This window comes from Saccharomyces mikatae, assembly GCF_947241705.1.
Source record: "Saccharomyces mikatae IFO 1815 strain IFO1815 genome assembly, chromosome: 9".
Taxonomy (NCBI): domain Eukaryota; kingdom Fungi; phylum Ascomycota; class Saccharomycetes; order Saccharomycetales; family Saccharomycetaceae; genus Saccharomyces; species Saccharomyces mikatae.
This window is the reverse complement of record NC_079264.1, coordinates 446,084-462,568: the sequence shown is the minus strand read 5'-3', so window position 1 is coordinate 462,568 and position 16,485 is coordinate 446,084. Positions and strand designations below refer to the sequence as shown.

Genomic DNA, 16,485 nt, shown 5'->3' with positions numbered 1-16,485 from the left:
CACACACACCACACCCACACCCACACCCACCACACCCACACCCACACCCACACCCACACACCACACCCACACACCACACCCACACCCCCCCCCCCCACCCCCCCCCCCACCCACACCCACACCCCACACCACCACACCCACACCACACCCACACCCACACCCACACACCCACACACGAACACTTCAACTAGCCCTAAACCTGAGTCAGCCCTATATTAGCCCTAGGTTTTACCCTCTTCGCCTCCTCTTTGCTTACCCGCCTCTTTGCTTACCCTGACTCTCCCCTCCACATTTATTGCTCACGTGATAAAAAACCGGGTAACTATCCTCTCGCTTGGAGCACCCCTTTTTTACACAAAAATTGATGGCCCGATCTGTTTCGATCATAAAAGAGGATTATAATGACTACAAAATATCGTTGATGTGCCGCAGCAACTGTCTCCTGGGTTTACCGCAGAGCTCTTTCAAACCGAATCTGGCACATTTTATGTTCGTAGGCCACCAAAAAAGAATCGCTCACTACTCCTACTGCACGCCTTTCCCCACTCTCATGAATGCGGGAGCAAAATCGCGCCTTCCACAAGCGAAGAATATTCAGTAATCTGCATGGACTCAGTTGCTTATGGCCTGTCGGATGCACCTGTGGGGACTACTGCCTACAGCCGTTACTCCAAGAATGAGACGCCGAAAAAAGAAAGTGATCTTTAACTGTTTCCTTTGAAATAGTAGGTCCCGAACTATCGAAAAAATGCTAGCCGCTTCACCTTTGACTGGCATCTCTAGCCTTGATTCTTGGATTCATTGCACCGTAGGACCTTTTTAAAAAAATCTTCTGTTGATAACGACTGGTTTAGTAACTTGTAATAATTAAGAATAAGTCGTTCCTTCTTAATTTATATAAGAGAGGTATATAAAACACATGCTGATTATTGTGTTGAACCCAATGGTTCAGACATGATTCGGGACATTCATGATAACTCATCTTCTTATATACTAAGTTCTGGACAACTAATAGATCTTTATCTTACTACTGCAGGAAACCCCAATATTAGAATTTGCCTAATCTAATTTATGCAAAGAGCGTAGTTGTAATCACTTATTCCAACATTTTCGAACCAACAATGATATTGGATATCCTCTGTTCATATTGTACGTTAAAGAGCCGTTCGGAGGGAAACAGGCGTAAGCCAGGTCTTTGCTCAACAGTGATTCTTTGCCGCACTCTCCAGTCATATTTTCCCCGTTAATTTTTGACTATCATATCCTATTTGCAACTAAATCTTCTCGTTTATAATTTTTGACTTTACTTTAAGTACAGTAAAAATATATCAAGGGAAAATATATACTGTTTGTAGTTAAGCGGTCCAAGAAGTATTTGTACGCAAACTAACTTTTTTGCATTGTTAACTGTTTTCAAAGGCAGTAACATCCATTTCAATTTGAGCACCTAAAGGCATTCTACCTACCACAGCCGTGCCAGCAGCTCTATCGGCTTGAGAATAGTTGGTGCAAACCGCATGTAAGTCTTCGTAATACTTTTATGTTCAAGATTAAAGCTAGATGACTCCGAAGTGTTCATCACATTCTGAGCAACTCACACTGATCTTCTCCAATGCCCTTTCTTTCCGCCAGTTTGTTTTCAACTATTAAGGAATCTGACCAGAAACAAAAACAAATCCATTTTGTTTTTTTCACTTTTTCTTGAAACTTAGAACAAAACATATACTACACAATACACAATCAGCAACAGTCGTAACAACGTCCATCACTCTCCAACTTCTCTGTTCGAATCTCTACATAATAATATATCAATTTTACCGTCTGGAACATCATCGCTACCTAGCTCTTTGTGAACCGCTACCATCAGCATGTACAGTGGTACTTTCGTGTTATCTGCAGCGAGAACTTCGACGTTTGCCAAATCAAGCCAATGTGGTAATAACCACACCTCCGAGATCTGCTCCAAAAGATACTCCAGTTTCTGCCGAAATATTTTATTGTAGAACAAGCCTATCAGCATCGAGAGGAAAGGCGTCCAATGCGGCGGTTTAGATGGGATAACTCCCAGCGCAATCTGTTCCCGCAAGTGCATTCCTAAACTTAATTCATACCTGTTCCTCAGCTGTTGATGATGCCTGCAAAATTGCAGCTTGACGTACTGCGGACCCTGCAGTCCAGCGCTTGTCATAGAACGCAAACGCTGAAAAACTCCAAGTTTCTCGAGTGCCTCCACAACGACCGTATCGTCTTTTGCCTCCCATTCTTCCTGGCACTTTTTTTCGTCCCAGTTCAAAAAGTACTGCAGCACCTCCGTCTTTGATTCACGCAAGTTGCTCCATACTTTGAAATACAACTCTTTGATTTGCCTTCCAGACATGCGGAAAACTCGGCTCCCTTGCTTGCCTCTTGTCGAATCCAGTACACTAATTGTTTCTCTTCTTCTAGTAATAGCCAGGTACCAAGCATATTTTTTTTGTATCTGAGAGTAGATCTCTCTCTTTTTTACGGTAAAAAATCTCAAATATCCAACAGGGTCCCCATGATATGGCTCAATATCTTCCAAGTATTCTTTGTATTCCTCGTCGTTTCGCAGCATTCTCTCCACAGCTAGTGCTTCCCAAGCTATCCTCCGATACGATACTTTCTGGCGAGCCCAGCAGACGCAGAGCTCGAACATTTTTTGACAGCCCTTGCATAATCCGTATTGTGTGAATACTCCCTCTGGGCAGAAGTATATATCGATACCATACAGGAAAAGATGTTTAATTTCATCGGACCGAAAGCCAAGAAACTCTAATACATTCATATTCTCAGAAGTATTGGGAAATTGTGCTTTCAGTTTCTTTCTCTCTAGCGAGACCATTTGACTTCCTTTCCGCTTATATGGCTCTTTATCAATGTCAGTGGCTGGATGGAATCTATTACTCTCAGCATTTCCACCTGTATTGGAGTCCTCGTTGGTGCTAGCAGTGGTACTGGCGGTGGTAGTAGCACTAGTCCTGGCGTTGGTGCTGGCGGTGGTAACAGCACTAGTCCTGGCATTGGTGCTGGCGGTGGTAACAGCACTAGTCCTAGCATTGGTGCTGGCGGTGGTAACAGCACTAGTCCTGACGTTGGTGCTGGCGGTGGTAACAGCACTAGTCCTAGCATTGGTGCTGGCGGTGGTAACAGCACTAGTCCTAGCATTGGTGCTGGCGGTGGTAACAGCACTAGTCCTAGCATTGGTACTATCAGCAGTATTAGCATCAGTATTAGCATTGGTACTATCAGCAGTATTAGCATCAGTATTAGCATCAGTACTAGAATTGGTACTGGCATTGGTACTGGCATCAGTACTAGAATTGGTACTGGCATTGGTACTGGCATTGGTACTGGCATTGGTACTGGCATCAGTACTAGCATTAGTACTGGCGTTAGTGCTAGCATTGGTGCTAGCATTAGTACTAGCATTGGTACTAGCATTGGTACTAGCATTGGTACTAGCATTGGTACTAGCATTGGTACTAGCATTGGTACTAGCATTGGTACTAGCATTGGTACTAGCATTGGTACTAGCATTGGTACTAGCATTGGTACTAGCATTGGTGCTAGCATTGGTACTATCATGAATGCCCGCGTTGCTGTCCTCATCGCTGCTGCAATAATCTCTGTACCTGTCACTACTACTTCTCTCTTGTGAACTAGACGGTAACGCAGCAACCGACATGGAGGCTGTGGCCGGATTTTCAGCCAATCTGTCCATTCTCTTTATCAGTTCCACTGTGTCTGCCGACAGGTCCGTCCTGGAGCCACAGCATCCAACATGCTGGCCCTTTTTTCCTTTCTTTGATTCAAGTCCATAAAACTCGCGTACCTGTTCGGTTATACAGCCTTCCTTAATTGGTGATAATTCACCCCTACGATTCCTTGCCGCCCAACTGTTTTTTCTAGATAATAGATAACAGAGGCCTCCTTCTCTTAGTCTTCCCACGCCTTGAATGAGCTCAATAATATTAAGTCTATTATCAAGCGTGATCACCATCATCAATTCCTTAATGTCAATTCCTTCAGTCACTAATTTTGTTCCGATGAGAACTCGCATGCCACCGTCAGTGACAAACTCCTCCGTGCGAGACACCTTTTCCGCAGCACCCAGCTTCCCGTGTATCCATACCACCTTGAAATACTCCCTCCAAGAGCAGGCCAGTTCTTCCACTTGTTTGGTTGTGCTAGCAATTACAATGGCCTTCGACTCTGGTTCAGTTTCAAACAGGGCTAAAAGAAGCTTCAGTGCTTCTTCGGGAGGTGATTCCACTTTTTTCCAAATTTTATGCACATGCCCTAAAGGCACCTCAGATTTCTCCTTAATCAGATTGAACATCTGTGTGGGATAGCTGGATAAACCTCTGCTGAGGTCTTCCGACCGTTTGAGCTCGTTGATGTCCATCGATTTCTTGCTCAGTCCCGTAAGCCCTATGCGCTGCAACGCAGCATCGGCTACAGCCTCAGGTGCTGTGCCGCTCAAAAAGATTGCTTTCTCGAAAGCGTCAAAATCGAGGTTCCTTATGCCCCCAAATTGCGGCTGCCGGTAGACCTCCGTTTCCAAGTTGTGAAACTCATCTACAATGAGGTAACCCAACTTTACATTGTTGGTCCTAAAGGTGCACTCAACAATATTATCCCACCCAGCTATCCTGTCTGTGAAGTTGGCGCTAGCAAGGTCATCGTAGATCCCCACGTATAAATCAGTAACACCATCGTAACCCTCTTCAATAAAGTTTCTTACAGTGGCCACATTCAAGAAACCGCCTCGGCGCAACCTGATCATGCAATTAGCAAGCAACACTGTGTACGGTACAAACAGAAACGACACATGTTTCACGTCGCTCTTGGACGCGAGTGCTATTAAGGGAAGATGAAACAACTCCGTCTTACCATAGCCCGGTGAGGCTTGTACTGCAACAGAGGGTGTGTCTGCCATGTATATTTCATAACATAAGCGCAACTGATGCAAGTCCCTGAATTCAAAGGATCTGCCAAAAAGTTTCCGACCTGCGACGAGGATATCGTTTGTGCTCTTGGGCTCTCGGGGCCTTTTTCGCGTTGCACTCAAAAAATTTTGATGATGATCTGAACTCGCTTCGCCTGCTACTGCTGCTACTACATCTCTCGCATTCCGAGTACTGGAGAAGGAACAATGGTAGTCTCTTTCAAGGCCTAACCATTGAATCCAGCGCTCGGAAGCTCGCTCCTGCAATAAAGTGGCGGTCGTTCCACTGACACTGGTTAACGAAAAGGAATCCACACCGTAAATGTTTCGCCCTGTTTGAACGGAATGGTTGGCCATGAGTTCACTCGTCGCCGACTCGTACAAATCTGTTTCAAATCTGCTACCTACGCAGTGCCGCCCTAGGGCAATCAACCCCTGGCGCATCTCCCGAAAATTCAGCTTCTGAGGTACATTCTTCGGAAGTTCCCTCATGTACTGTCGAAAAGTTGCATATTCAACGAGACAGCCCTTAGCGGTATTCAGAAACAAGTAGGAATACAAAACTATCCTCGAAGTATCTCGATTTGTTACTTGATTTGGATCCTCAAACCCCACGACATCCATCCAAGGATCGTGTTTAAAGGCGTCATAACTGTTACCAAGCGCACATATCTGCATTTGCCTTAGCACAGTGACAAAGTAAAACAAGTAATCTGAAGTGAGTCCGTCAAGTGTCTTTAGTCGAGGCTCCGATGAACCGTTCTTGTTATAATCAGTGTATAGTTGGATGCGCCTTGTTATATCGTCGACGTATACGTTGCGCTGAGGACCGGCAAAAGCGAGTAGCTGAAGCTCTGGATACCGGTAAGGGTATCCTACGGCAAAATGGATCATCCACATAAGTGGCACCGTAAGCTCGTCAATTGCAACAGCCACTTTATTTTTAAGAGCCGCGGTCATTTTGTTAGTATCTCTTCTCAACTTTGGCAGCACAATTTCACGATATTTAACAGGTATCATTTGAAGAAAAGAATCGTTTTCCAGATACTCGTCAATTCCTCGCTTTGGCTCTCTGAACAACACGTCTCGATTACGCAAAATGAGACTGGCAATATCAACCACTGTAGGCATATAAAAGCAATTGTTCAACTCTTCCCAAAGGTTGTCAAACTGAGCCTTGCATGCAAAGTAAAAGCTGCGGACATACTCGCGATTAAACAGTTTTCCACATACTGATATACCATCAGAAGAAGGTACCAAAGTTATTCTATAAGAGTCCTTCAGCGCGGTTTCCTGTGCTACTTCGTGGTACAGAATTTTGATCCATTTCCACATCGCAACGCCGTTGTTGTCATCAAATATATCTAAATCCTTTGCGGTGCAAGCACAAGAAGACACCAATAAAGCTTTCACGGCATCTAGTGTTTTTCTGAGCCTTCGTGGAGTGTTAGGACTGCGCAACTTGCATACTTTTAAGCCATGCTCGTCCACAGAGGGAATAACGGATTGTTCATTCGCAACAGATAGATCTTCTTCCTCACCAGCACCACCACGGGGTCCCGCCCCAAAATTAAGCGCACATGCTCGCAAGATAATATGCAAAATATCACCCAATCCGTCTTTTTTGTTCATCATATCGTTACATATCTGTGAAAAGTACTTTATCTCGGTGGGTTTACGTGGGCATAGATCACGTTTCAGCCGCTCTGTGTCGACTTTCTTACCGCCAGGTAAACTTGCTTGATATGCGGAAAAAATCGAAAGCTCATTTACGTGTAGTAACAAAAACATGTAGGGTGCCAAATTGTATCCATATTTCCTTATGGTGCTTTTCTGAAGACTCCTTACAATAGGCGTGCCAGAAACAAAGTTGGTGAAAGTACGCATCGTAGAGCTGTCGTTCGGCCTGGAACTCGCAGTTTCGTAACAACGTTCCAGGACACGAAAACTCAACTCACTATAGTATCCTCTGTTGAGGTAAAAAAGAGAAAGGATATCGTAATCTTTCCTATTAAATTTCAAAGTATGTACTTGAAACAACGTGTAGACCATCAAGTTGATTTTCTTGGGAATAAGATACTTTGAAGGGTATGGTTCGTCTTCAACAAACGTCAGAAACTTTTGTACATTTTTCTTGACCATGAAGGCAATGACAATTTTTTCAAAAGACCTTTTCCTATCGATTGCACCAGTTCTGAATTTCGCCACTTTGATTAGACCAGACTTTTCGTCTTCGTAGAATGATCGCACTTCCGTGCCGACAGTTTCAAATAAAGTTATTGAGTGACAATGTAACAAGTCGTTTTTGTTATTTAGAGCGGACTCAAACTCCTCAAAGTTTGCTTTTTCAAACTTACGCTTATCGGAAACTTCCATTTTATTTTTGTAAGTTTCGAAATTAACAATAGTATGTTGATTGTTATGCTTTTTGACAAGAAATCCATCAATATAAACAAAAGATTGTCCAGTTTCCACCTTATCATCATCTAGGAATGCAATTGAGCTACTCTATTGAGAAGATGCAGAATTATGTAGCGAGCACCCAAAAAAAAAAAGACCTCTGCTACACAAGTGCAAATCTCCAGCAGCAACAAAGCACAGTTAATAAAAAATCCCATCAAGATTAGCCACTGACCCCTTCAAGCACAACATAGAAAACAGAGAGATATCCGTTTTTTCCTGAGGATCGTCATTCATCGCTTGATTTCCGGCCTGCAAAAATAAAGTAGTCGGTACGTACTTTCTTTTCCAACTTCCATGTTTGTGCGTAGTATCTCAATCTGTCTGCTTAGTCGAGGAGAACCAGGATTCTGTTCATTGCTCAAGCCGCTTCATGGATGTTCTCTTGGTTACTTAAACATGAACCAGTTGGTCGCTTCAAGAAATTATGCGCTCAGCCTGCAGCTTCTTCCGGTCTCGAAAAGATCAATATAATAAAACCTTATGAATTACATTTCCTTATTAGGTATATGACCTCTCGCTTCGAAAAATTCGCGTAACTTTTCCGACGTTTCATCTCGAGAACAGGAAAAATATATTACCCCGCTTGAAAAGAAAACACACCCATCCACAAACTTCGTATCAAGTTACTTCCTTGGTGCTCTCTCCCACTATATAAGAAACCTTGACGCTAGGATCTTTGACTACAATAGGCGCCACAACTGCCTAAACAGGAAATAATGACAGAGTTCGTACAACGTTACTTCAAGCATGCTATATGTCCCTACGGCCTTGTCTAGCACCATCCACCATGCAATATGGTAACATATATATACGCCCCTCCACTGCCTACGTCAACACACCTGCCATCCTTCACATCTCACCACTACTCCATATCCACTACCAACCACCCCCCGTCCATCTATCATTCAACCACCACACCCACTTGTCCTACCATCTACGACCTCTACAACATACCTAACATAATATGTAAACCATCAAACGTAAACAATAATACCCTATCACTACTCCCCATCCCACCTCCAACCGCATATGAACACCTGCCATGCCTTCTTCTTTTCCATGATAGCTCCCCATACGCCTACGGATGCTAAGAATAAACTACTCCCATCTTACCCTACTGCCACACTGCTCCTCATCCTCACCTCTCACTCAGTTGCCATGGTTACCACTCTACATCACCATACACGGCACTTACCTCAGCGCTTCACACCCTGTGCCATTTGCCCATAAAATCCACTTTTATTCCCATTTTTGTGTTTATAATGTATTCTACGGACCCAAATATCATATATATGCACTTACTCGCATCTAATATAACGTATTTTTCCACATACTGTCTACTCATTATGTACATATATTTATCAAAATCTCAAAAAATCACCTCATGAATCACCCAAACATAAAAATTTCTTACACATTACATCACAATTACCTATGCCAACATAATAAGAGGCACGTCATTTACGTTCAATTTCTTATAATATCTGTCTTTTAAATGTCCAACCAAGTTCCAAATCTTGTCTATTCCTATGAAGCTTTTACTTGTAGTAACGTAATCTGATTCCTTGGACTATAGAGGATTCACACCCTTTGTTTTTGAAAGAGCAGCACCAGTAGAAGGTTTCAAGTAACCCTTGACCAAGTGTAGAGATTGACTAATAGTTTCATGAGAGGTGTGAACAACAATCAATTTGAAATAGCATACAAAACGTTACTTTAGGAACAAAAATCTGGTGCTATGATGGTACCGTAAAGCTCGCTTAACGGACTCAAAAAGGATGGAGTAAAGTTTTCGAATAAAATGCTGAAAGGTAAGATATTTCCTACGTTGTATCAGAATGACAAGGATTTACTCAGAATAGCATCCAGCTAACTGTTCTGTAATATGAATGTCATCTTTGTAGCAGAGAAAAAGATCTTCAATGCAACCTTGAGTCGCAAAACAGAGTCTGATCGGTATTGGTTATGTAACAGAAAAATTAGAATGGGCACACAGTTTCCGAACAGATATTAGGTTCACTGATAAGTCGGGAATGTAGGAGACATCACTCAATTGAACCGTGCCTATCTGCACAGTTCCAGAGCCTATGATGGGTATGAAGCCACCAACCACCATTACATATTCTTCTGTAGAGAACCGAGTTTACGAGAGAACAGTCGAAGATAGCATGCAAAGCCAAGATGTTGGTGGTTTCCGGTTTGCTCTGCTGGGTGGCGTTTCATAGTCTGTCATCGCCACGCTAGCAGACGAAGGTGCGCTTAACTTGTCATTAGGATATAACTTAAAGATTCTGGCTTCCGGGAGCCTTCTCTTAAGCAGAGAACAGTTGCTTAAGCGACAGTCCGCGCCACAAATCAGACATCCTTTATTTCCTTTCTTTTGATAACTTCTTTTGTCTTGCGCAGCCAATGCGTCGGATACTAAAGAGGAAGAGCCCGATGAAGTCTTTAATTTACAAAATCTAATGACTTGTGATAGTTGAAGAGACTTGGAGTCACCGAACTTCTCGTGAAAAGATTCTTTTAGTTGGGGTATGAAAGCCATCAATAGCAATGCAATATTTGTATCACGTTGTTTCTTTCTGTCCTGTTCCTCACTGCTGTCTTCCAGCATTGTGAGTATAGTTTTTCAAATAGAAAACGATTTCATCTACAGACTTGGAAGATATATTTGTTAAATCCTCTATAAGAGTAAGCCTGGATCCAATAGTGACTTCATTATAGTTTTCTTTGAAGTACGAAAAAATGTCATAAGCAGAGACCCTTCCAGGAGAATCATCACATATTTCAGTTCATTTCTTATGCAGCTTCATCAACAATAGTTTTTTTTTAAAAGCTTGACCCAGAATCTATTGGATATGGTCTCGGAAGCGTTGCTCTCGGGGCTCATTACTAATTATAAATTAGTTATACTTCTTAGGGTAGTACATTTTAACAAAATTAAGAAGGAACGACTTATTCTAAATTACTACAACTTACTAAACAACTAATTATCAACAACATATTAAGTGAGCCCGTGAATAATTGGAAATTATCTTGATGAGTTTTTGCCCTTTTTCAATCATATGATTTAATAAGCCATCGGCAGTTGCATAACGCGCGCCCGCTTGGCGGCTTTTTTTTTTCAAACTATATATAAATCCAGCTGCCAGAAGTTGCAACTCTAAATGACAGGTACCTCAAACTGCCATCTCATCGCCAAAATGAAAGATACTGATATTGAAGATGAGAAGAGCGTGGGATTATTATCTCCCGAACATCTCGAATCCCAGGAGACTGTGCTACCTCAGGACGTTTTTAGAAATGGCCTTACATGGTACTCGTATGAGGTTTACAAATCCTTAATTTTTCGAATCTGGCTGTTATTATGGCTGCCACTTAGTATTTGGTGGAAAATGTCCACAAATTGGACTTATCCGTGTTTAGCTTCGAGTTTTTTGTTTCTAGTGCTAGCGTTTTTACCCCTTAGTCATTCTCTATCTCGTGACCGTGCCTTATCAAAACAACTTACCGAATTTTCCAAAGCAATTACCAGAAATGCACCAGGTACGAACGCTGATGATTGGAAAAATGTTGCAGCAAGTTTGAATTCATACTTGTATGAGAGCAAAGCTTGGAATACCAGGTACCTCTTTTTTGAAGCCTTGGACTGTCAAGAAGCATTCAGAAGAATCATTCTTGAACCGTTCTTTTTGCAAAAAGATGAAGCTGCAAGGATTAAGTCATTCAGGGAATCCGTTCCTTACATCGAAGAGGCCGTGCAGACTTATTTTGCGGAAGTTGACAAACGGTGGAAGTTGTTTGATAGTGAGAAATCATGGAGCCCCGTTGACCTGGAAAACGCTCAGCTTCCCAAGGATACTCATAGGTTTAAGCTTACTTGGGTTTTAAAGAGGAATTTAAGTATTTTTTCATTGATTTCATTCCTTAATTTTTTAGTCTGCATATATGTGTCACGGGAAATGTGCCTTCTATTACGCACCTTGTATCTCGGGTGTATATTTTTCATGATCGTAAAAGGTTTCACAAATACAAAAAAGGTTCTGATTATGAGCATGGAGCACAATATGCAGTTTTTGTCAACGATTATAAATGAGCAGAAGACTGGTGCTAATGGATGGGACGAAATTGCAAAGAAAATGAATAAGTACTTGTTTGAAAAGAAAGTCTGGAAAAACGAAGAGTTTTTCTTCGACGGGACTGATTGTGAACGGTTTTTTAGCGACAGGTTCTACCACCCTCTATCTTCAAAAAAATCCACGTGGCCTGTACCATTGAATGTTGAACTATGGCCATACGTTAAAGAAGCGCAAGCATCTCGTGGTGACAATTCTCTAGTGTAGAGTTCGATACTATTTTTTTATGTTAGAGCGTGTGTAATTTAGCACACCTTCTATTCTTTATTATTATATCCATTGTTCGTTACAAATAAAAAAAAACAGGGTGTAACCATCCTGCTACACGCACAAAACTTATTGCCCTCTTTTCCTAATAACACCATACTAAATTAGATGCCTTGAAGAGTCGGTTAATATTTTCGTTAAACAACTTCATCTACACAACTCAGCTCGGTCCGCAGCAATAATGCATTGGTAGTGTGTGTAAAAGTTAAAACTCTGGAGTAATAGTCGGCTATTGACTACTGGTTACGACGGGTATTATCTATTTCTTTCATACATAACTACGATGACCTTTTTTCAGATCTACAATCAACAATATAGCTTTCTGCACTCGGCCATTTATAGGACGAACTCTTTCCCATGTGGACATACTTGAAGATAATCAGATTCATGACACAAAAAGATCTAAATTTTGTGTGGGAAGTTGCAAGTGCAACCTTAGAGTCTTACATGTCACGTTTACCGTTGCGGGATATAAACTGCTATATGGAGACTATTATAATATACCGTTCTGATATTATTGTAACTATTTAGGATTAGTGGTTCACAAAGAAGCGGTCGATGAGCAGTTGATTAGGAAATATTTACGTAACTATATTGTTGATATACACGTAGTGTTGTAATATGAATCAGCTATCATCTACTAACTAGTATTTACGTTACTAGTATATTATCATATACGGTGTTAGAAGATGACGCAAATGATGAGAAATAGTCATCTAAATTAGTGGAAGCTAAAACGCAAGGATTGATAATGTAATAGGATCAATGAATAACAACATATAAAACGATGATAATAATGTTTATAGAATTGTGTAGAATTGCAGATTCCCTTTTATGGGTTCCTAAATCCCGGAGGAGAACTTCTAGTATATCTACATACCTAATATCATTGCCTTATTAAAAAATGGAATCTCAACAACTACATCAGAATCTACTCAAGTCTGTCTCTACCGGCTGTCACCTTTCAATCATACGGCCAACTGTTGTACAATGTGCGCGTGCTTAGCTTTGGGCGGCATTTTTCAGCCTACAAACACAGATGATAGTTTAACGAGCTATATAAACGAACCACTAGGATGCCGTAACTGCAAAACTATGTCTCCAAAACCACATCGCTACAGGCATGGAAGAAAGCATATATGAAAAGAGCGTGAGTTCTTTATCATCCGAAATGTTTGATTGCTACAATTCCACACTACCCAAGTATGTATTCAGAAGTTTTTTCACTTGGTTTTGCTATGAGAAATTCAACTCCTTAACATTCCGTATTTAGCTATTGTTATCCATATTACTCATCAATATGCAGAGGGTTTGTCAAAGGATGCGTCATTCGTTCATCTCTCTTTTTCTTATATAAATGATAGTTAGTGCTTCATGGGTTTAGTTAGAGGACGTACCTTCGCAAAACAACTCGATCAGTTTGCTAAAGAAATCGTTGAAAATACAGCAGGTACAGAAATCGAAAGCTGGGAAAGTGTTGCAGGAAATTTCAACTCTTATTTGTATGAAAATAAACTTTGGAACACCAAATACTTTTTTTTCGATGGCCCCAGTTGCCACGAAGCATTTAGAAGAAACCTTCTCTGGATTTCTTCAAAAAGTAACGGCACAAAATCGGAAGTATTCAGGAAACATCCTTATATTGAAGAAGCTCTGAATGTTTATTTTTCAGAAGTGGATAAACAATGGAACCGGATCTATCCTGAAGCACCTTTGAATAGCATTGGCGTAGAGAACATTCTGCTCTCTTTTCGTAATGCATATTTTCATTGAATACCAGTTTTTCGACTTTCAAAGATTCTCTTCATTGGAACCGAAACATAAATTGCAGTATTTGTCAAGTATTATAGGTGAACTAGGGAAGTCTAATGCAAATGGCTGGGACATAATTGCGAAGAAGATGAATTTATACATGTGTGAGCAGAAAATTTGGGGCCTAGACGTCTTTTTCTTTGATGGGGATGATTGTGCACACTTTTTCGACCATTATTTTCTCAGTGATCTACCTCCAAGAAAATCTTTCTGGCCTTTATTACCAAATGCTGAATTGTTGCCATATATCGAGAAGGCACAATCAGTCTTGGATAACACGTAGGCAGCATGGATATCAGTATGCGCCTTTAATTAAACGTGTTAATCATCCAACTAATAGATCTTTAACTTTATTGCCCCAGCACTATCACGTAGTTACAAATCATTCTCCATCCTGAAACATCAATAACGTATTACGTTTGATTACTTCATGTGGTCACTAATTTTTTAGTTATGAAGCATAATAAGTCACCATTCTAGCACATAGTTAGAAATTGAGCGTTACTTAGTCTGCTATTGTTGTATTTTCATTACATATTGCTTCGGCCGTTTCAACAATAGATGAAAAATGCCTCTGAAATAAGAACAGATGGTGAAAAGGGGTTCGGTATAGTTCAAGCATTTAAGGCTCAATTAGCACAAGACAGATCACCATTTCGTCAGCATAAAATTGGTCAATACTACATTATAGCGATAGAGAAGACAAGACATAAATTGCACATGCAAACCTCCTCAGAAGATAGCGATGCAAAACTTGACACGTTAAGTGGACTCAATTCTCACCTAATCGAGGAAGTGTGGCGCTTCCTGAGGACCTATTCAGTTCGTATCTGAGTTATTGGCTCTACAAATTGGTCCATTATACACCGCTAATGGTTATGTTCTTGGTGACCGGGAGTTTAGTTTTATTGTTTGTGCATCCCCCTGCCCCAACCCCCGGTTGCGCTGTCGTTTCACTGGTCTCAAGGTTGTATTGCTTCGTCGCTTTATTAAATTTCGTAGGTTTTGTTTGTTTTGAACGGATCAATGATCGAGATTTTAGAATCGAACTTTTAATGGAAATTACTACACGTAAACCTGCAGGTAAAAAATGGAGAACTATTGCACATTCTGTGAACCAAGATCTGTTTAATGAAGGACTATGGCATAGGACTTACTACTTCTACTGTGATAGGGAATGTCAGAGTTTCTTCATTCTCACTGCCGAGAAAGCTTCAAACGGAACAGACTGGATATTACAGGAGCTCACTTTGAAAGCAGTGAAAGCAGAGAAAGAAGCTCGGCATGAGTTTTGGAAAAAACAGTATCCTGACTTTGATTCACTTTAAGTTAGAAGCATTGCTTTTTATGTTGATAATGAGTAGTCAAGTTGTAGTATTGCTCAAGAATAAAAGCAGATCTTGTATCGTATAAAAGAGGTATATAAAACTCACGCCGATTGGTCATATTAAACATAACCACTATAATAAGGATGAGACCATTTAGTATAGTTTCAATGTAACAACTCATATCTTTATATAGGTAAATGTCAAGTTAATCTTCCAATTAATAGATCTTTAACTTTATTGCCCCAGCATCATCACGTAGTTACAAATCATTCTCCATACTAAAACGCCAGTGACGTATTATGTCTGATTAATTCGTATGATCACTAACTGGTTAGTTATAAAGAATAACAAGTCACCATTCTAACAATAAAGTTCATTATACCTTCATTTAAAGCTATTTTAATTCACTTTCTATCTTTCAGAGATTATCAGAGTGAGGATAAAAGGTTTAAGAACTATAACATTTGATAAAATCTTAGTATGTAAAGCCAAAACACGCAAGTGAATACTTAAGGAACATTGATCTCAAGTAAGGAATACGGGTATAGCCCAACTGCACTTTGTTTTAATATCAGGTTGAATATTGCACTCAAGTAGCAAACAGTCAGGGTGGTGTATAACAATTTCCCAATTCATTAATTATGATTCATACTAGGTTGAAATTTCATAGGCGAATTTCAACAGCAGTATATTAATTCTTTCAAAATGACAGTAGTTCTTGTTTCAATACTGTACTTTCATGGTAAAAAACAAAGGTTTAAAAGTATCGCAGAGGGAGCTTTGGTAACGGTTATATTATGCCCGGTTTCACTAGTTTACTGTTGTTTTTCCAAGTTTTTCTTAACCTTTTATGGCAAAATGTTTCAGATTTTCCATTCTATGAGGTATCACTATAACCGTTAGTATTGAAACATTGCTACTCAATCTCCGGAGATCTCACATATATATTAATTACACTATTTTATTATTGTACATTTTTGTACATTTTTTATTCTTTTATAGTTTGAGTATAAAATTATTAAAGTGCAATGTAACACAGAACCTTGAATATTTATATCTGATTTATAATTATGACAAGCAATGAAGTAGAAACTGTAATACAATTGGATTGTCTTCAATTAAATATAAAATTGAGAACAAATAATTTATTAAATAATAACAAATAATCGCTTATGATTGTTTTTCAACCAATGTTATATTATTCTTTAACCAATATTTATGCAAATAATGAGAAAAGGGTGAATATTGAGATAATTGTTGGGATTCCATTGTTGATAAAGGTAGTATAATTTGTATACATATTATAGTAAAGGTTCTCCTCGGGGATATAGGGGTCCACGAAAGGGCATCGATAATTCTGTATAATAATACATTTATTTATTCTTCCTTTTTATACGTTGTCAATCCTTGCGTTTCAGCTTCAACTAAAATTATTGACTGGTTCTTGATCTTCATGTCATCTTCTGACACCGTATGTGATAATATACTGGCAACATGGTTACTAGCCAAT

The 16,485-nt window shown here is 40.1% G+C and overlaps 3 protein-coding genes across 3 annotated transcripts; 1 reads left to right on the top strand and 2 right to left on the bottom strand.

Moving 5' to 3' along the window:
• Positions 1-1,765: 1,765 nt before the first annotated feature.
• SMKI09G2080 (Y' element ATP-dependent helicase) lies at positions 1,766-7,345 on the bottom strand (the record flags this gene model as incomplete). Its single annotated transcript, XM_056223305.1, has 1 exon — positions 1,766-7,345. The coding sequence occupies one exon, from the start codon at positions 7,343-7,345 to the stop codon at positions 1,766-1,768; it is 5,580 nt and encodes a 1,859-aa protein (XP_056082910.1).
• A 2,230-nt stretch (positions 7,346-9,575) lies between these two features.
• SMKI09G2070 (uncharacterized protein) lies at positions 9,576-10,046 on the bottom strand (the record flags this gene model as incomplete). Its single annotated transcript, XM_056223304.1, has 1 exon — positions 9,576-10,046. One exon carries the CDS (start codon positions 10,044-10,046, stop codon positions 9,576-9,578), a length of 471 nt encoding a protein of 156 aa, XP_056082909.1.
• A 553-nt stretch (positions 10,047-10,599) lies between these two features.
• On the top strand, positions 10,600-11,775 carry SMKI09G2060 (DUP/COS family protein; the record flags this gene model as incomplete). The annotated part of the gene is made up of 1 exon (XM_056223303.1): positions 10,600-11,775. One exon carries the CDS (start codon positions 10,600-10,602, stop codon positions 11,773-11,775), a length of 1,176 nt encoding a protein of 391 aa, XP_056082908.1.
• Between the last annotated feature and the right edge of the window lie 4,710 nt (positions 11,776-16,485).